The sequence below is a fragment of the Apis florea genome, unplaced genomic scaffold, assembly GCF_048593485.1.
Source record: "Apis florea isolate Af1SG1 unplaced genomic scaffold, ASM4859348v1 contig_24_pilon, whole genome shotgun sequence".
Classification (NCBI taxonomy): domain Eukaryota; kingdom Metazoa; phylum Arthropoda; class Insecta; order Hymenoptera; family Apidae; genus Apis; species Apis florea.
In genome coordinates this window covers 437,832-459,823 of record NW_028256597.1, presented here as the reverse complement: position 1 = coordinate 459,823, position 21,992 = coordinate 437,832, and the positions used below count along the sequence as shown (strand labels likewise).

The window sequence follows — 21,992 nt, the reverse complement described above, 5'->3', positions numbered from 1 at the left end:
AAAGAAGAGGCCTCGGTGTTTCTCTTTCCCCGAGAAAAAATCCGATCGATTATTACAGATTTCGAGAACGCGTGGAATGACGGCGAGATCGGATTACGAATCGAGTTTTCCAAGTGTAGCAGAGGGGAGTGGACGATCGTTGGAACGACGGTTAAAAAAATGCGAGGCGAGTGTAATTCGGTGAGTAACGAGCGAAACCGAGCTCGGCCGGGAAACAGGTAAGCGGCTTAAGGTTGGAACGATGCTTCCACTCGGTTCGCGAGACACTTCTCTGGCCAATCCATTAACTTATACGGCGGAAAATCGACTCGGGGATTTACCTAGGATTTGCCTGTGTTTAAAGGGAGGTTCTTCTTGCTTTTTTTTTTTTTTTTTTTTCGTTTTTGCTTTTCAATGGGGATATGTTTCGAAGCGTTTCAGGTGCGTTTCAGGCGCGTCGGGTTAAAAGGGCGAGAAAGAGGAGGAGGAGGAGGAGGAGGAAGAGAAGGGTTCGAGCGAGCGATTGTTGAACGTTAATTGCTTTCGTTTAAGCTTAATGGAGAGTGGTTTCTTGGTTGCGATGGGTTGGCGGTAGCTGGCCAACTTCGCTTCTTCTCGTCTTTCGATCGAATTGTTATATTTGTTTATTCTTTTTCCCTTGCAAAGCGATCGAGGAGAGGGAGAGAGGAGAGAGAGAGAGAGAGAGAGAGAAGAAGGCGCGTTACGCTTCATTCATACGATGTGAAAGTCATTCAGTAGGTCAGAAGAATAATTAGTATCAATATCCTCTCCCCCTTAAAGATCAATATTTGATCCCATGCTGATTGCCTTTCATCTCTTCGTTATTGCGTGCGTTTGGTGGACGAGGTAGGGTTTAGTTGGAAAATTAGATTCAATATAAGCGTCTGATTAACTCTATTGAGTCTGTTTATTCAAATTATGACGTATATTATGCACGTCCCCCCGGAGGATCGCGAATCAGGAAGTCGTACTATTTCTTTCTATAGCGAGCGTTGCACGAACACTGACAAAAGCATCGAGGGGTTAAGTGAAAGGCATTTGTTAGTTGAAACACTCGCACTATTCCCAGCCTCTAATTCCTCCGTGGCTTCAATTTGTACGCGTGTGGCCTCTCTCTCTCTCTCTCCCTCTCCCCCCGTCCATCTACGAGCAATCAACAAAGTAATATACGCACGTACGTGCACGACGGATGCGCAAACGGGTTGGCGCCGGAAATTTAACCTTCGATATTATTTACTTTGACACGCGGATCGATCGACCACTCGCGCACTCTTCGATATTCTCCTCTCCCTTCCACTCCCTTCTCTCCTCCGTTTCTCTCTCGTTCCTCCATCAATTTTCCACCCGTACTTCCATCCTCGCATTCTCGCACGAGTTCTGAAACTGTTTCTGTTTAAACTCGAGCCGAAAAGCGAAGGAAAACAATCAAACGGAATAGTTAGATTCGCGCGCCTTCTCTTAAAATGAAAAAGAACGCGTACGATAAAGAACACGTGGAAGAAACGAAGGCGAGTGGATTGGAAGGCGCGCGAATAGATCGCCAACCCGCGCGCATTCCAACTTGTCGCCTTTAATAATAAGCGGCGAACACGATAAGCGAAATAACGTCGAGCGAGCTCGCGGTATGCCGGTTTAAAACGTTTCAGTTGGGAACGCGGTAGAAGCATGCGCCCCTCGACTCGATTAAATTAAATTCCATCGTGCCCGTTCTCTCTCTCTCTCTCTCTCTCTCTGAGAATCTTTTTCCAAAAATCGACGCGCCTATTCCTTTCACGCGCCTTCAACAACGAATCGTTATCAAGTCGTTATTTATATTAATTCCAACGAGGAGGTCGAGTTTTCCTCCGAGAGAGAGAGAGAGAGATTTGGACGCGCGTGGGCGTCGCGACACGTGGTGATTATATTACACTCTCTGCCACTTTCCCGCTCTTCCTCGATATATTGTTTGATATTGTTGGACGATTCGTTTATTTGGGATGGAATCGCGCGCGTGCAAGTTGGGGCCGGTTTACAAAGAAAAAAAAAAAAAGGAGAAGGGAAAGAAGGCGCGTGTTGGAAAGAGATTCGGTTTCGTGACGCCACGAGGCATCGTTTTCGGAAATTACACGCGCCTCCAAGACCCATGCATCTCGCTGCTATTTCTCGTAAACGCGATTACGACACGCTCTACGCATCTCCTTCTTCATCTCACAACAGAATTTCTTCCCGTTCTCTGAAAATTGGGAACGAAATTTTCTCCAAGTTCGCTCGATGACGGAAAAATTTCATTTCTCGCCAAGGTCGTGCACGCGTGAGTGAAATTATTTGCGTAACGGAGTGGATGGTCGAGTGGGTGTTCCAAAGTTCCCCTAATCTAAATCCGTGCGAGGAGAGGGGGAAGCTGAGAGGCGGCAAAATCGAGCGGAGACCGATTTCTGAATGAACTATGAACGCCAAAAATAATCCGGAGATCATCCGGTTTCCCTCGGCCATTCATTAGAGGAGCTGGAGCTTCTTCTCCTAACAAACATATTAATAGGCGAATACACCGCCTCTGCCCGTTATCTAGCGACCGATTGACGTTTTCAGACTATCTGGATGCCTCGTTTCCTGCTCCACAACGCCGTATCTTTTCCGATTCTATCCCACTCTTTTTCACGTTTCTAACATATTTAATCAATCCTTCCTTCATTCAGAATAAGAATCATCTCTCGCGCGATCTTTCGAAAATTTTCCATTTCGAAAACGTGCAATCTCGAGTGTAACGAGATAAAAATAGAAGCAAGAATATTTGCGAAGAGTCGTTGCGATTTTTTCGATTCGACGAAATTCGAGAGAGAGAGAGAGAATCTTCGAGTCGTAAAACTTCAACGTTTCGCCGAATTGAAAATCGAAATTGTCGATAAATATATATATATATATATATATTCGTCTAAACTTTCCTTTCCTTGGAATTTGGCTCGTCAACGTATTCCTCGTAACTGCCAGAATTATCGTCCGAGTTATTTTTACGCTCCTTCGTCCTTTTCAATTGCTCCGCTTTAAAGTCGCGCGAAGAAACCTCCAACATCGATATCATGAAACAGTAGATGAAAACGTACTTCGTTAGAACAAAAAAGAAGAAGAAGAAGAAGAAGAGATGATTTCTCGTGGCAAGATGCGCGTGCGCGAAACAAAAATAAATAAGACAGAAATGTATCGAAGTTCGTTGTCTCGTCTGCGATGGGTCTGAACGCGTATATGGGATCTATGCCAACGACGGCATTTTTAAACCCTCGCGGAACCCTGTTGAACCGTGTTCGTTTCCTGCTTTTCCCCCACGGAGAGATCGCATCTGGAGAATAATCGTAATCCTCCTTTACTCGCGCGAGGGTCGAAACATCGATTGGAAAGTTCGATCGATCAATCGTGTTTTCTGTAAACACAGGACAAACACAATGAACCCGTCGCTATCCATCACCCGACTCGATCACGGATTTTTCTCCGCCTTCGTCGAAAACCCGTTTATCGAAAAATCATCCAACTTTCTAAGCCGCCGCCTCTCCGACTTTCAGCAAATAAAACTGGCTTCGAGCCGACGATATCTCTCGTCGCGTCGTGGAACGTCTCTCTGGCGCGTGTATCGGCTGTCGTTCCCGGAAAACTCGGATCTAAATCGTAGTGACTTCGCGCCGCACCTGTCAACATCATTTTGTCGATGGTTGGCCACGAACGACTGGCAGGAACATCTATCACCGCCTATGGATGAGGTGAGCGGCCACACGCGGTTTTATCCACCCCTCTCTCTCCCTCTCTCTCTCTCTCTCTCTCCTCTGCAACCATGTTGGACGCCTCGAGAAATTGATATGTGCTTCTCGGGGAGGGGATCCTCGATACAACGCGTCGATAGGCGTCGTTCCACGAATATTCGTCCAAACTTTTTTTCAAATCGATGGACGATTCGATCGGTGTTATATATCTCCGATTTTAACAGTTTTTCAGTATTTCATCCGATGCATTGGTAAAAATCGAAACGAGCGCAACTCGATCAGCGACGAGAGGAAGAGCGCTTCTCTTGTTGCATTATTACAAGAAACGGCGGACGATTCGATCGGTATATTTTATTTAACGGTTTTGTATCTGATCCGATGCATCCGATAAAAATAAGCGATAATTATAAAAAAAAAAATGGACGATTCAAAATTTCAATCGAGTATTACTTCGATTCGAGAGAAATAAAAGCGATTCTCCATCGGTTGGAACCGATTTTATTTAACAATTCTACTTCTACTTCGCATTGAAATAAAAATAAACGAGTCGAATCGAGAAAAAAATGGACGAATTTGAATCGAATTCTATACCTCGATTCGATGTATAGAAATAAAAATGAATCGGAACGCGGATCCGATTTTATCAGTTTTATTTCAGCAGTATGCATCCGATACATTGAAATAAAAATAGGCGAGCGACATTGGCCGAAAATGTCACATCGATCAGCGATGAGAAGAGGAGCGCTCCTCTTATTACATTACTCTCCTATCCCTAACCGCTCGTCGCTTCTCCTCTGCAATAGAAATAGTTCAAGAAACATCAAGCCCCCCGCGATTTCCAACCGATTCCGTCCAACCGCTTCCCAACCACTGGGACTATCCAACGTGCATCCGCTATTTTCGGTCGAAAGTATAGTAGAACGCCACAGAGAGAGAGAGAGAGAGAGAGAGAGAGAGAGAGAGAGAGAGAAGGAAGGATAATCGGGCCCTCGTGTGCATCGAGCACGAGAAGATAAAGGGGTAAAGGGGACGCGCGACTCGTAAATCTGCTTCTTCTTCTTTGTATAATCGAAAGAATAGAGGAGGCAGCAACAATGCGATATGTTAATCATAAATTTGGACGGGCGTGCGTGCACCGTCCGCGCCGGGAGGAGGGGGAGGGAGGAAAAAGGAGGAGGACGAGAGTGAGAGAGAGGCTGTCAGAGAGGGCACGAGAGAGAGGTTGCGAAGAGATACGAGCGTGCGAGCGGAGGACCAAAGGGGGATTAGACGGGGAGAGAGGGCGGGGGGAGAGAGAGAGAAGAAAAAGAAAAGTTGGAGAGTGTAAAGACGAGGGCGAGGAACCAAGTGTCCCCGCCGCGGTTTCTCGCGGTAGCGGAGAGGATGAGTCACAGGGACGGGACTCTCGACGTTTTTCTTTCGATCGATGTATCCTCGCTCGAAGGCGTTCAATTTTCACGAGCAAGTATATTATTATTTTCAGCTTCTCGTTAAGCTTGCTCGCGCTTCCCGAGCATTCCCACCGCGGGAACTTAACACTTGAACGAGAACGAGAGATACAAAATTGAATCGTGGCAAGTTCACCACGGTGATAGAGGATGCGAAAAATTTGGATGGAAACTTGATTATAAATTGGAAAAAAAAAAAAAAAGGAGGAGGGCATAAGAGTCGATCGAAAAATCGGAAAAATTTTTAACCGTAATCGAATAATTCGGGATTTATAAGAACGTGTTAATGAACACGTCACATGATCCGATACGTAAGGCTCTCTACACAAGTCATTCAACGTTTCGTAAACGGTACGACAAGTGGTGCGCGTATCCTGTTTGATCTTATTTTGCCCGACAGTTATATCTGCGGCCTGTTAGGCGTAATTTCATTCAACCCGGTTTACAAATAATACCTCGTATTTCGTATCATCAAACCCCCTATTCCCGTTATCATTATTATTATTGTTAATGCAATAAATCAACGTCCGCTACCGGGCTAAATAACGCCTAACACGTGTTACCGTTCCCCGTGTGTTTTATTACCGGGGAGGGGTCGATCGTATTTCACTTTCAGAAATTCATAAAAGTTTTCGCGAAATCGATGAAATATCCACCGCGGGATATTTCTCCTTTCGGAAGAATCTTTTTCATTTTAATCTCGTTCGTCACCCGCTCGAGATAACGGATAACTAGATAACTCAATGAGCGTAATTTATTTATTTACGCTCTACGATCGATGCCATTAACAACTTTCTCCGCAACCGCAAAAAAGGACTCTTTCGGTCGAGTAGAGTAACGAATTCTTCGATTCGAAGAGAGAGAGAGACAGAGAGAGAGAGAGAAGGAAGGAAGGAAGGAAGGAAAAAAACAAAGGTAGGAGCGTTGAGGCAACTATCGTAACACCATTAGCTCAGATTTCACCGTGCATACATCTTACTCGCGAGCCTGATCCAGCGTGTAACGAACAGATTGTTACAGCCTACGCGACATCTCGTAAAGTCGCAAAACATCAAAACCAGCTTTTCTTTGCTCGTCACGGAACGGTGATTAACTCTTTCTCGACCCGGATATCCTCTACTACGCCCAAAAATACACCCAGAGTTATGACATTCCCGACCGACCTGAATACGCTGGCACGATTTATGCCCCGATTTATCGCAAAACGAAACAATTCTGCCTTGTTTCCCCCAAAAATCCCTCCCTCCCTTCCTTCTTTCCTCGATAATTCTTCCCTCAGAATTCTCGTGATCGTAATTAAAGTAGGATCCGATCCGAGGTTGGATCTGATTCGAAGGGGCACAGCAGGAGCAAGAAAGTAGGAAAAGTAAGGATCTCTTCTAATCCCTTTCGTTAAACCGGGCGCGTCGTTACAGCCGGCGTTGGAATGGCGGCGTTTTCTTGCCGCGCTCGTTACTTACGTCGGCCGGTTTACAACCGGACTCATTTTCCACCGGCTTCCCCCAACCTCGCCACCTCCAACCCTCGCCGATTGCTGTCAAAGTAGCGTCGTAAAGAGGTTTACGGTTCGAGGTCGTTAACGGCACGTACGGTTATATTCCCGTATGGGTGAGAGTATGATCGCGCTAAATAAAACAGGATTCGGTGGATTTTACCGAAGCCGAGGGTTCCACTGGTCAACTTAAATCTATCGTGGAAAATTGTGCAAATTGCGAATATGAATACGTTCGATACATTCATAAGAGATGGAATCCAATCCAATTTTCCCAAAAATAAGTTCGATCGGACGCAAAGTATCCTCCCAAAAGTGGATGGAATGAAAAGAAAAAAGAAGGAGGCGACTTTTTAACCCCCTTGAATCCCATACTTGGGATGCGCAATAAAAATAACGATCGGATCGTGATTCACCCTGGCGTGTTCGTTCCATGCCGTGTGACAGGGCCGGGACACCTACACGCGAGCCAGAGTCCTGTTCCCGGGGCGGATAAGCCACGTCAACTTGCCACCGCACCGCGACGGAACACGTACCCTGCAAGACGAGGACGAGGAGGAAAGAGGAGTGGACCGTTCCGAAAAGTAATGCGTCTGTCCGACCGATTCGGGCACACGACGAAAATCAATCAAGTCCATTAAGGGTCTCCGAACCGGACGGGTATTATAATACATTATAATACGATACGAGCTAATGTAACGCGATATCGTGGCTCGCCGCGACTCATCCATAGAGATGCCGGACCCTCCTCTCTCTCTCTCTCTCTCTCGTGTCATTAATGAAGATCCATTTAACGTGACGCCCTGTCGATTACGAAATTGATGATTACGATTCTCACGACGATTCCTCTCTCTCTCTTTCGTCTTCTACGTTCGAATATTCTGGATTGTGTCCGTTCACGTTCGTCGAGGGTGAAGAATAGAGGAGGAGGAGGAGGAGGAGGATGCGAATGACGAAAGAATGGGCGAGCAAGTTTCTTATTTTTCGAAACGTTTCACAACGGTTTAAATAAAGCAGTTTTTGCTTCAGTTTATAGATATCTTTCTACCAAGTTGAAAAGGAAAAGGGAATAGGGAGCCTACTTCGATTACTCGGTAATAAAATACCGAGAAGGGTTAATTCAATTTGACTTTTGATAAAATTTCAACATTTCGTAAACTCTCTTCGTATAATTGCTCGTTCGATAAAGTTGTCGAGCAAACAAAAAGGATTGATAATAATGCGATCAGCGACGATCTTGTTTTTTTTTTTTTTTCCAGACGCTGGAACAAAGTAGAGATCCCATTGATTTTTACCGATTATATCGACCATCTTGTTTACTTTTTATATACGTTATTTTATGTATTTCACACGCTGCACGGACCTTTCGAGTCGCCGAATCGCTCTCCGCGACGCGTAATAGAACGCGAGTAACTCGAGTCGCAACACTCGAGTTACGTAAACGCGTCACATTAGATAGATAACATTAACCGGAAAACATTGGTATATTATTTTCAACTCGGTCGTTTATCGCGTCGTTTTCTGACGTTGCCTCATCCGTGGCGACTTACATCCGTGCTTCGGAAAAATCCACGACTCGAATCGTCGTCGATCGGATCGGATCGAAGAGATTTAATATCCAAGACGCGTGTAGGGAAATAAAATCGATTCAACGAGGAGCCGTGCGTCGAGTTTCGATCGAATCGTGAGAGCGATCTAATTAAAGGAAAAATCGTTCGATCCCTGCAATGTCCCTCCCTTCGAAATAATAAAGTTTCCGCGAAATCTTGATCGATTTCTGATATTTCGACGCGAAAAATTTCCAATTTCCGTCCCGGTGCGCGCTCTGGATCCAACAAGTGGAGCACCGGGTCTATTTTAAGACGGTGGGTTACACGGATTGCTTAACGGTTGTCGCGGGGAATGCATCATCGAGTGCGCTAAGACCATAAATAATCACGCGTGCGTGACCAACACGCGAAGATCCAATCGTATCTGTCCAAGGTGTTACGTCGCATAAATTTGTTACGCGCTATGAATGCGGTATCCTGTCCCGATGGAATGCAAAAATTCCGAGAGATTCCGTTTAGATTCCCAATCGAAACAAACATAGCGCGATATAACATAATTCTTTCCTTTCTTCCCCTACGAGAGAAATATATACAAACAAATATGTATCCCTCGAAACGAACGATCAATATCGATCGATCAATAATGGTTTGAAAGATGGGTCGGTAAAGCGTCGCAATTTCACGACGAAAAACGAGGGTAAATCGTCGATAACAAGAAATCGACACCTCTCCCGGGATGAGATCGACGATCACTATCGATTAACACCGAAATTAATCCACCCGTCCGAGGTTAATCGTTTCGAGGTCGGTTACAAAGGGCAGGAAAGTGGCATCCCGCGCCGTTCCATTTATCATCCGCTCGGATCGACGACGGGGAGGAAACTCGAGCTAGCCTTCGATAATTATTTTTCCCGGATCGGAGACAATCTCGAACGAGTTCGATTCCTCCTCTTTCAGGACCGTTTCTTACGTTATTTCGTAATGGAAAAGTCCTCAAAGGGGTGTTTTTCGAGCCATCTCTTCCTCTCCCTGCATTTCGGATAACTGTGAGAATTGAAATAACGCGACGATTCGGATGATTAATTCACAGCGTATGTTTGATGAAAAATATATATTTTTACGATTATAATCTGGTCTGATCGATGCGTAAATATTTATCTATGAGAGGAGTATCAACGTAATACGATACAACGAATAATCTCCAGGAAATCGATCTAATAACTGTCTATCGGAATTTGAACGCCAACTTTGTTACGTAACGTCTCTATTATACGCCGTTGTAATCTCTCATCGTCGATAGATATTACTACATTCCTCTTCTGGCCTTCTAAAATGAGAATAATCCTTTTCCCGGGCATAATTTCCTTCTAATTCACGGGTTTGGATATTTCTTCGAACGAACGAATACGCGAGATATCACGCGTGTACAACTCCGAGGAACATCCGTCGTCGAAACGAGCACGTAGGCAAGAAAAAAGGGAAAAAAAGAAGAGACGTCGAAAGTTCGATCCACCTGGAATGGGAAAAATATACTCATCTCCGCGTGTGTGCACGCCTGGATTGAAGATTGGTGGCGTGGACAGCGTCGTAACTTTTCCAAAAATCCCCCGAAAAAATCCCGCGTCCGTTAAAACGCTCGTATCTCGAATCGTTAATTCGAACGGTGGTGGTGGTGGTCGAAAAATACACGCGATCCCAACGACGCTCGTTACAAACGTGAAAGAGAGGAAAGAAGGGAAGTATAAGGTATGGAAAGACGGGGCGACATTCTTCTTCGTTTCACGCATTAATTGCATTTCATTTTCGACCCACGTCCGGGATATTTCAATTAAAATCAGTGGACCAATGGAGCGAGGCACGCGGTGAATAGAGGCTCTATCGCGTGGGTGTCAAGAGACGCTTGCCCGAGGGGACAACCGCTCTAGGACAACCGCTCTACAACAACACGTGTTCCGTGTTTTCGTGCCTCAATTATCTTACATCGGGTTCCTCCTCTTCGACCACCCTGCGTATAAATTATACACGCCGTGTACGCGTGTTTTCCAACCGTTCGCTTCTACGTGTTCCCGATTTTTCGTTTCACGGAATGGAGAGAGAGAGGGAGAGGGGGGAGGGGATTAGCTCGTTAACGCGTGAACACGAACACGATTGATTCGTTTCGACGAATCACGGAGAGAAGTTTTCGAGCCACGATTTTTCGACACGAAACGTAAAAGGTTAAATTTCGATCGATGTATCCCGATGTGCGGACGATTTTTCGGGAAGATAGGGTGTTTTGTAGTTTTCTTTCTTCTCAACAGGTGAAAGGTTTGGTTTATACGATACAATTCGGGGCTGGCTGTTCGTTCCCGATTTTATGGGTTTCACCACGTAACAGGGATGCTCGTCGAAGGAGGAATTTAAACGAGTTCTCTTCCCGTTCGGCCTGCTGTTTAACAGAGGGGAAACGTTCTCCAAGAATTTCCATTCCATTTGTTCCGTTCTTGGCGGGGAAGCGTCTCTCCTTCTTCAAACGTGTGGGGTATTTATAATTGAAAGGAAAAGAAAGTACCTGTTTATATTTTTTAAATAGGGTATAAAAACGACTTTGAGAGACGTCGAAAATACGGGGGAAACGTATCCGTAAAATTTATCTCCATGAAAACGAACCTTCTTAACGCATTGTCTCCAAACCTCGTTCCGAAGAGTAAGAACGAGTACGAACGAGTATGGTGTAATATGGCCGGAATAAGATCCACACGCTGTTTGAAAAAGGGAGCCAGAATGTCCATCGATATGTGCAAATCTCCCCCTGTTCAAATAGCAGGCGATTGCAAAGAGGAAGCGCGAGGAGACATCGGTGAGAGCCTCGAAAAGCTACCTTTCGGGATATAACCGCAATAGGCGAGAGGAGGAGGAGGAGGAGGAGGAGCTGGAAGCGTTCGTGCGAGAGTTGCGCGCCTCGAGAGGAGAGCATTAGCATATCGCGATCGAGGCCACACCGGGGCCGATAATGGGCCGCGACAAAAGTTCATTAACGAACCAGCGAGCGGAATTCTCGTATAGGAGGCATGGTTCGTGGCACGCGTGTATGCTCGAGCATTGGCCACGATTTCTCGATCGTTTTTAAAATTGCCTCGTGAAAATAGTTACGACACTGTCTTTATCCTTAACCCGTCGGTTTTGGCAACGTCGAATCGAATAATTTAATTCGAAAATCACGGGTCGAAAATAATAATCCCATAAATCCACGAATCCAACCTTCAATTTGCACCGGCACATTTTTCATTCCCGGAATTATTCTCGCAAAGTGGAAGAAAGGGGGGAGGGGGGGGGGGGAAGGGGTGGGAAAGAAAAGAGGGAAGGAGAGAAAAAGGAAGAGGGGCGAAATCGGTCGGTTCGCGACACCGAAACCCAGATAAAATTACTAGTCGTTCCCAGTGCGCGCGCGCGCACACACGCTCGCCTCGGAATAATAAAATAAATACTTGTTACCGGCCGAGACACGAAACATCGAATCCGGCCGCCCATATAAATTGTACCGAGCGAGAGCGATACGCGTCCGTATAATTCAATACCCCTCAATGAAAGTCACGTAGAGACGCGAGTTTGCGTACGCTCTCTCTCTCACTCTCGCACGGTTAACGCACGTGCAACAACGGGGTGGGCGGATCGGGACCCCCAAGTGCGAAAAGTTAGATGGTACGTTATTATTTTTTTAGGGGACGATAAATATTTCTCGATTTAACCGAAAGGGCACGTCGCCTCGGGCGCCGATTTATCCCCGTTGACGATTTGCATAGAGGGGGATGGAGCAGGGGCAAGGACGGAGGGAGGGATATCGATCGGGCGCTATTGATTTAGCGAGGCGCCCTCGATCCATCGTAAATCACTCGAGTCTCTAACCTCTTACCAGCATCATTTGTTCCCTCATTAAGCCCCTCCTGTTTACCGATTCCCGGTATCCTTCCTTATTTCGCGAGTAAATCAACAAACGTGGGAAGGAAAATAAGCGGCCGATCGAGACCTCCTCTCTTCTTCTTCTTCTTCTTCTTCTTCTTTTAAACGCGAAGATTACTCGAAACTGAGTTTCACGACGCTGCTAACTATCGCTGACGTTTACCGATTCGCCGATTCTTGTAAATTTTCCTATTTCAATATTCCGACAATTCATCTCTCTCTCTCTCTCTCTCTCTCTATCGCGAGGATTAACTTATTCGCGGATAGTTATTCGGAGAGAAATCGATCGTCAAGGTTCGGGGATGGTCGATAAATTTTCCCGTTTTATCGCCGTCCACGCGAAATTGATTTCTCTTGTAAAGATAGATTCGCGAGGAGCGGCGTTTAGAAGTGACAAGGCGACAAATTTTATCCCGTCGTAAATGCCGGCGAAAACAGCGCGGAGGAACGGCGTTCTATCTTGAATAACAACCCTCGATTCCATTTCGACACGCCGTTTATCGCCTTTCACCCGCAAATTACACATCCACTACTATTCCTACATACGTGTCCCGGCCGGGGATCCGCTAAAAATGTCTCAATAAAGGCTAACTGTTCTTCCATACCGACCGAACAATGAACACGCGCGATAGGCGAGGCAGGTGTGCGCGTGGAAAAAGAAATAACCGCACGAGAGAGATAACCACGCGCTATTTTCTACGTGACCCGCGTCCTCTCTTTCTCCGCGTGAATTATACGCGCACGCCGCTGTTAATACGAGGCGTTGAAACGAGGCTGTTCGCCAATTTATCGGTCGCCGTTCGACAACGCGAAAATTGGCCGGTTTATCGGCCCGTTTCGAGCGACGCTTCGTTCGCGCACCACGTGTCGATTTTACGTCACGTCAGGAAGCCGAATACGAGTATCGACGGCCGGATAAGGTTCGTTTAACCCGATAAGGGATATCGGCCGTGGAAGAAATATCGTTTCGCTCGGCCTATCTATCTCTCTCTCTCTCTCTCTCTCTCCGGCTACAATGTTACGGCTTAGACCGACACATTTTTGCCGATGCTGGAATTCCAACCGTTCGGCGGATCGTTGGACTCTCGGTGGCTTGAGCTCGAGATTTAAAGCGCGGGCCGCGTGCGCCCGAGGAATGCGAGGAGATAGCGGCGCTGCTCCGATAAATCCAATTATTGGCGGATCACCTTTTCCACCGAGTTTTCTTCGTTTCTCGCTTTGTTCGTTCTTTCTTCTTCTTCTTCTTCTTGTTTTCTTGTTAACGGTTTCGTCAAATCATCGAGCGACAATTTGGACGAACGAAATATTTTCTTCGTTTATTCCGATTTCCGATCTCGTTGGACGCGGATAGAGGAAGGACAATCTTCGAATTCGACAAACGACGTAATTGGTTGGTTAATCCATCAATCGGACGACGACCCAATTCTATCCGGGCTCGCACTACCGTGTACGCACCACGTTCCACGCACCACGTTCCAAGAAGAATTATAATTTTACGGGACGGCATTTTCAACGAGAATCTTCGAAATCTCGTCTCCCGATCTTTCGGACAAAGCGAAATCCCAACCAACAGATGAATACCTTTCCCAAACGGAACGTTTCAAATCCTCGAAAAAATCCCAACAATCCCAACTTTTCCTTTCAACGACCATCCCCTCCTATCCTTCGCCTCTTCGCTAGATATTTTTTCGCGAACAAAGTATATATTATATGATACTTGAAAGCGCAGATATAATAGGATTGTAGATGTAGTCCTCTCTTTCGATTCATTTTCTTGGTCGAACGAGTTTTATTCGCAACTGTTCCTTTACCTTTTTCATTTTTTCTTAGTAGATTTACTTCCCTTTACAATTTTTGCCTGCAATCTCGCTGCACGATTTCCCATCCTTGCGAAGGATAGTTTCTCGTTCTTCATAGTTTTTAGGATATTCGTTTCGAATATTATATCCGCATATACTTTTACGTATAACGGGGCGATAGCTCGACATCGACTGAACGTGCTCTCGTCTATAACGTTTACATTTCTGGCTAAATAAAAACTATCAACAACGTTCGAACACTTTCGTAACCTATCGATATCGCGTGTATACAATAAACGCGTATATAACTACCGCGTAAATTGGCGAATCGTTTTGAAATTTCGTCGACACGATTTCCCTACTCTCCATCTCTCGTCGCGTCTTAACCCTTTAGGCTCCGAGCCTTTCTCGTTCGATCGAACCAACGACTCCACACGTTCGACGAATTCCTCGGCTAACTTAAAAACTTGTTGAATATTGTTATTCACAGTTGCTATTCTATCTCCACTATCAAATATCAAATCGTCGCACCAAACTCGCCGAGAACGTAGTTCGATCATAATCTAATTTCACGATATCTTATTCCATGCAAAGAGCTTAGGAATCTATTCGCGAAGCGATTCGAGAGTCGCAAAGGTTACACGCGTATTACTTCGTTGGTGAGAAATTAAGCAAATAAGTAAGCGTTCACTCTGTATATGCATATGAAAAAGGATTCCTCTCGATCGTGCCAATTATACACGCGCGATAATACGTGTATCTCGTACGTGAGTAGCAGTCCAGCAATAAAAAGCTCGACTCGAAAACGAGCCCGTTCCTCGTACGCGGGTGGTCGAGGAGGGAACGGGGCGGTTAATTAGGAATCGACGACCCGGTAAACGTACGTCCGCCCCTAAATCTCTCCTCCTCCCTCGTGTTGGGAGCGTCGCACGGGGGTCAATTGGCGGGTCCTTAAATCGCGGATCCACGATGACAAATCGCCGTTATATATGCTCCCGTTTCTCTCTCTCTCTCTCTCTCTCTCTCCTCGGGCGAAAAAGGAGGAAAGATGGCGGTGCGTGCGAAACCCACAGCGCGCGTAAATCAAAATTTGCTCTTGCGTCTTCCCCCAACGTTCCCCCCCTTTTTTCCCCCTTTCTTCTTATTTTATGACCATGCACGGCGTATTCGAGGAATCCTTCTCGCCGCGAGAATCCTCTTCTCTCTTCGTCTTCGCCTCGAAGAATTATTATTATTATTATTATTATTACATCTCGATCGATTATTATTATTGCATTTCCGCCAATTAGTCATTTTCGTTTTTCAGACACGAGAATGGAAGAATCGAACGTGAATCGGCGAAACCGCGACGACCGGTTAACTCAATTCCCAGGGTCGAGAATAAGCGATCGATCCCCCGGCTCGCAGTAATTCAGAATTGCCGCGGATTAGACGCGTTTTCGCCTGGCGTCCGACTAACCGAGTTCGCATCGACTCCCATTAATTATCATCCCTAAGATACGCGACCTCGCCTTCCTCGCCATGCATCACGCGCGATCTTGCTCTTTCGTAAATCATATTTAACACTCCAACCGCGCTGATAATTCCAACATACGAATTTCATATATATATATATCCTCGAGTCGATCCTTGAAACGATACAATCTTTCGATTCCCTACGAAACGACACGAAATGAAATGAAAGAGAGAGGGAGAGAATCGATGGACGAAATCGGTGGAGCATCCCTGGAGAGCGAGAACAGGCCACGACCCCGCGATCCCTCCGCATAGTTCCGTCTTTGCCTAATCGCGGCCCGTCCTCTCCGGCTGATAGGAGCGGTATCGGGGCCATTGAATCCCCTCCCCTCCCCCCCCCCCGTTTCTAAGCTTCCGTTATCACCGGCCCGGCTGATTTATCGCCTCTCTCCCCTCCTCTTTCGTCTTCGACCGCCGCCGGCACGATCGTGTTACACATCACGGACCAGAAAAATCCCATCTCGGCCGATGTCTGCTTCCGGAAAATAATTTATTCCGTGAAACCAGTCGACGATCCATTTTTCTTTCGTTTCTTTCGTACGCGTGCGTGTGCGCGCGGGACGAACGAGGTGATTTACGATCGAGAATTTCTGCGACGCGTCGAGAATCAATATCCCTTCTCGATCGTTTTTTTCTTTTCTTTCGCGTGGGTGGATCGGGTGTCGCTTCTCATTTCTCTCTTTCTTTCGTCGGTTCGATCGAAAACGAGATCGAACGGGAAATCGAACGCGATTTCCGAGGAAAATCCATTACGGTCGAAAAGAGTGTGAATCGAGTGTTTTACGTCGCGACGAAAACGGTACGAGTCACAAATTGATTAACACGAAATTGAAATTTCGATCAATGGATGGGCGCAAACAGCGTTATCGCGTCTCGATTGATTTATCTAGGATCGAGAAAAGGAGGGGAAGAATCCCCTCTGGCTCGGCGAGCGAATTCTTTCGTAATTAATCTTTCGTTAATGATTCGATATCAGGAGCGCGTGTTCGAGCGAAAAGATCAACGATTTTCGCCTTTTCCTTCTCGTTTTCCTCCATTTCATCCAAACACATTGATTTGTAGCGTTAGAGATACGAGCATCTTCGTGAAATCTACGTGAAATATATAAAGGTTTCACCTTTTTTTCGCAAAGGCGAAAAAGGTTCGACTTCGGAAAAGACTTTATCGTCAAAACGTTCAGAAACGTATAGATAGATTAAATTTGTTAGACTCGTTTCCTTGCTTTCCTTCGATCACAAATCATATCTCTTCCGTTCGACGATCACGGCGCTTCCCTTCTCCCCCATCATTTCCATACTGCTCCGCCGTCCATAATTGGGATCCGCCCGATTAAATAATTTCCGCGGCTATCGTTGCCATGCGGCTCGAGCCGATGTATACGAGTGTATATATATATATATATATATATATATGTTGCGTGTTGCGGACAATCGATTATCGATCGTAAAAAAAAAATCCTAAATTCTCCCTCATTTTACCCCTCCCTACCCTAGTTTAATTTATTTAAAACCTATTATTACGCGGTCAATACGCTACTTACCCTTTAAATACGGATAGAATTCTATCGATTCGAACGGAACGTGTCCAAATAGCTACATAAATATCCGCGTTTATCTTCCCTTATCTCCATCGGAATTGATTTCTTTTTTCTTCTTTTTTTTTTTTTTTCAGAGGAAACGCGTTTTTACGGATAGAATTTATCGTATAATAATAACAACAACAACAACAACAATAATAATAATAATAATAATAGAAAAAAAAATTCCGTTCCGTGAAAAACAAAAATATCGTATTAGCATATATATGTGACAAATAATTGTCGTTGGGAATTCTTATCCAAAAAAAAAAAAAAAAAAAAAAAAAACAAAAAAACAAAAAATTAACGCATTTATCGGGAGGAGTTGGTCGATAACTGATGAAAGAACAACGGCGGAATACGTATGACCAGATTTAAAAGGGTTAAAGACACCATAAAGCCATCGAATATAATTAAAGCCTTGAAAGACCACCAATCGAACCGAACTTTCCGCCTCGCTGCGGAGAAAGTCCAACCTTGGCGGGACGACAAAAAGAGGAGGAGCGGGGGGCCATCGTGTTTCGATCGGAACGAAAGAGAGAAAAAGGAAAGAGAATTGAGAACAGGAAAAAAAAAAAAAAGAAAAAAGAAAAAAACACGAAATAAATCGAACAAACGATCTCCGCTCTATGATATATTTATACTCGCGTCGCTGCTTTGGTTTCGCGAGATGGATGTCTCGCGACACGAATCGAAATTCGTCGGTTCGTGGAACGCGGTCGAAGAGGAGGAACCGCGTCATCATCCGGATCGATGGCATGAATATTTATGAGCGGCTCCCTCCTCGTCCCATTTACCTCGCCCATTTATTTTTTCACCTGCAAATATTTATTATCAGAGGGCCACACTATGCCACGTTTTCGTGAGAAACGCGCGAGAGTTAATTGGTAGCCGGCAATTTATAACGCGTTGCACGGATAGCGTTTCCACAGCTTCCCAACACACGCGCGCGCGTACACGCACACGCGCACGCGTGTTTGTCCCACGTGATGTTTTATCGATTCGATCGAAAAAGTCATCAAGTTTTGCGATGATCGACTGCAACGAGCGAGTGCAACGAAACGGCGCAACGAGTGAATCAAAATATAAAAGGGTTAAAAACAACGCCGGAAGAGAGTCGAAAATAGAATAGTTAGTCACCGAGCGGAGAGGCGTGCGCGGTGTCTATTGGCAAGCCGCAAGTATTTTGGCAAGATATATACAAATCGTAATTAAATCATTCAGGCCCAATGTTATTCCACCGAAACCCCGTAAGGAAACTCGCGCAAAATTCCGAAAATAATTCCAATCGTCCGTGTGTATCTTGTTCTCTTAAAAAAAAAAAAAAAAAAGGAAGAAAAAGAAAAATGAAACTCGAGTTGCTCGTACGAGGCGATTGTTTCATTTCGAGGATGTGCGAATTTACGTTTCGCGGAGAAGAGAAAAATTGATAAGAGGGGATAAGAAGGAAAAAAGAAAGGATTTTTTTTTTTTCAAATCCTCGAGTCACGACTCGCGCCTTACGCAAGAGAGGACGTATTTTCGTTTAGGAAAGTTAAGTTAGCCGAGCGAACGTTGTTTCGTGAAAGGTGCCATCGAATTATCGGAAATAAGAGAGAAGAGAATTTAAGCAACGTTCCTTTTTTACCTCTTCCCTTCCGAATCGTTCGTGGATCGCGTAACAGAACGGCGCGATGCGTCGTTCGAAATCGAGAGATTGAAGAATCCTTATTTGAAAGCCTGTACACGAGAGACGCTTATCCTCGTTTCAAAAAAGAATCGGTCGGCGTGAATTTAGACCCACTAAACGACGACGGACCATCGAAGTTTCAAAGGTTAAAACGTGGACTACTTAAGAAGAGGTACATGTACTAGGCAGCGCATATTCTTGGACCAGCTCTCTCGCCCAGTCGCAGACCCGACTGATCGCATTCTCTCGTTAATTTCGCCGATTCGGCCTCCTCGAGATCGACTGCTTTCTCCATTTGCATTTATTATTCTCCTCTCGATCTTCCACTTTTCCTCTCTTCTTCTTTTTCTTTCCCTCCTTCGATATCGTCGATTCGATTGAAAGCAACTCAATTATCGAGAGAGAAAAAAAAAAATCGATAGCGGGCGATTCTCGAAAAAACGGTTATCCGTTCGTTCCGTTGGAACGCGAATGGAAACGGCCGCTCGATTCGAACCCTATTAGAACGAAACGATAATCGGGAAACGAAACGATGCCGGGTGGAATTTCGAAATAAAATTTCGACGTCACCGCTACGAAATACACTCTCGAAGGATTATTCGCCGGAGAATCGATTATGGCGAGACAGACGACTATTCGACCAAAGTCGAATAAGAACTAGACACGACGGGGAGAACTATTTCGAGGAGACGCGAAATTATTAAGGCTGGATTCCTTCCTTGTACAACGATCGAAGAATAAGAAATCTATTGCTCTCCTTGCTATATCGCGAAGGAGGATCAAACGAACGGGGATCATCCATCGATAGAGGCGATATTTTATTATTTTATCGATATTTTATCGCGGAATTATATTTGATTCAAAGAAGAAGAAAAAGAATGCTGCTGCGAGATATTCGATCGTTCGTAAAAAAGAAAAAAAAAAAAGAAGAGAAAAAAATCGACTCGAAAATATTTATATCTATATATATATATATATAAAATAACATAAATGGAAAGGATAGGAAAGGATTGCGCCGAAGCGAACGTTAGCACCGTTTTGCGAACCAACCATCCAGGCGAACGGATTGGAACCGTACCAACTGGCGTTTACGATTGAGCCATCCCTATAGCCACAAACGCGGTATCAATTTTCCTTCCATCCGAGGAAGGGGACGAAGAGAAGAAGAGAAACGGCGCGAAAAGCCAACAGGAAACATTCATCTTTCGCGAATACGATTCGAGGTATTACGAGAAACGATCCGCGCGAAACGAAACGCCAATTCCCCTCGTTCGAACTGTTTTTCGAGATCGTACGATCGTATCGACCGACGCGCCGTGATGGATGATTTACGACGATTAAAACATATAAAAAGGGGGAGAGAGAGAGAGAGAGAGAGAGAGAAAAGAAGAAGATAAAACGACAATACTCGATACTGGTACTAGTAGTAGTAGTAGTAGTAATAGTAGTAGTAAAACGGTAGTAATAGGAATGGACTGTACTCACTGTAATCCGAAGTGTCGTCGTTGGAACCGTTGACCGTGCCATCGGGCAGGATCTGCAAATGCCGATTCTTGATATACATCTGGATTTTCCTGGATGCGCCCGTGATGTGGGACAAATTGGCCGATCGTTCCGCCCTCACCCCGGCGTCACCCGTCAAATCGAGGGGCGCGGCACTCACTGCACTGATAACCGTGCCAATCGCCAACACACTGAACCCGATCGTACTCGGTCTCGCACTGTAATTATTCTTGTTGAACACACCGGCGGATCGGCCGAGTGCGCACTGGCCGAACGCGACGAGGAACAAGAGTAACGCTAACTGAATGTACGTGGAACGATCGTTGGCCGCGGTGCACGCGCGTCTCTTCTTCTTCTTCTTCTTCTTCCTCGTCCTACGCTCGCTCCTCGTCGTCGTCGTCGTCGTCGTCGTTGTCGTCGTCTTTCTCGTCGTCGTCCTCGTCGTCGTCGTCGTCGTCGTCGTCGTCGTCAAGGATTCGTGGTCGAACGAAGGAAAGTCGGTCTTCTGGCTGGGATCGGCCACGACCTTGGCGACGCGCGACTCACCGCTCGAGGAATTCGTCGCGTCTTCCACTTCCTTCCACGTTTCATCGGCCAAGGACGGAAGAAACGCAATGCTCGCCTCCTCCTCCTCCTCCTCCTCGTCGTACGTCCAAGCCTCGCTCCAGTGACTAGAGAACCGTGCACCACGGTTCGCGACCACACCATCGTCGTCGTCATCATCGTCATCACCATCACCACCATCACCACCACCACCACCTCCACCACCACCACCACCACCACCACTATTCTTCCACGCCGGCTCCTCACGTCCTCGCGAGCACCACCTTCCTTCTTCGTCTCCTTCCTCTTCCTCTTCCTCTTCCACTTCCACTTCCACTTCCACTTCTTCCTCTTCTTCTTCTTCGTCCGGACGCCAGTATCGACCACCTCGTTGACCCGCCGCCTCCTCGTTTTCCCGCCGTTTCCTCGAACGGAACGGGATCCTCGATTCCTTCTCCTTCTCCTCCTCGTCGAGTCTGTCGTCGTTTCGCTTCGTTTCGCTTCGATCCAACGAGCAACGATCCACCTGGTCGCGCTCGTCCTCGTCGCCTCGCCTCGTCCCCTTCTTCTTCTCCCTCCTCCTCCTCCTCTTCTTCCCCGGATCCGCTATCCAAGGATCTCGACGAGGGGTCTGGGCGGCGAGTCGGGATTCCTCTTGCTCGAACGCGACATGTCCCCGAGGAGAGGGAGGAGGAGCGGGGCGGCTGCGAGGATGAACAGGAGGATGACGAAGGCGGCGATGACGATCCGACGGGGACGGCGATACCTCGCATCGAATCGCGGCCGACGACGATCGCCGTCGCGACGTTGTTGTCGCGTTATCGGGGCGGGGGGGATGGCGGGGGTGGTCGAGAATTATTCCCGTTATTCGACGGCCAAGGGAAGAAGAAGGGTGGTGGTGTAGCGCGATCGGGGGGGAGATGGGGGAGCGACGATTCTCGACGTTGGGATGTCGTTGCAAGCTGGGTCGCGGCACGAGTTTCCGCCTCTTCTCTTCGCGGGAGGAAGAGGAAGAAGGCACGGTGGAAGCGACGAAGCTACTCGGTATCGGGCAGTCGGCACGGTAATCACAGTGCAGCACCCTTGGCCCGCCCGTGTCGATCTCAGCGGGCATGACGCTCTCATCCACACTCCTCTTTCCGAGCCCTCCTTCCTCGTCTTATCTGTCCGCTCTCCTCCGCTTATGTCTGTCTCTCTCCCTCTTTTCCCTCTTCCTTTCCTTCCTTCCTT

At 46.4% G+C, this 21,992-nt stretch overlaps 1 protein-coding gene across 1 annotated transcript in view; it reads right to left on the bottom strand.

Moving 5' to 3' along the window:
- LOC105735822 (uncharacterized) overlaps window positions 1-21,992 on the bottom strand; it is a 102,811-nt gene extending 80,819 nt beyond the window's left edge. The window contains exon 1 of the mRNA XM_086907077.1: window positions 20,202-21,992. Within this exon, the coding sequence (XP_086763203.1) occupies window positions 20,202-21,876 (1,675 nt within the window). The 5' untranslated portion in view covers window positions 21,877-21,992. The remainder of the gene's footprint in view (window positions 1-20,201) is intronic.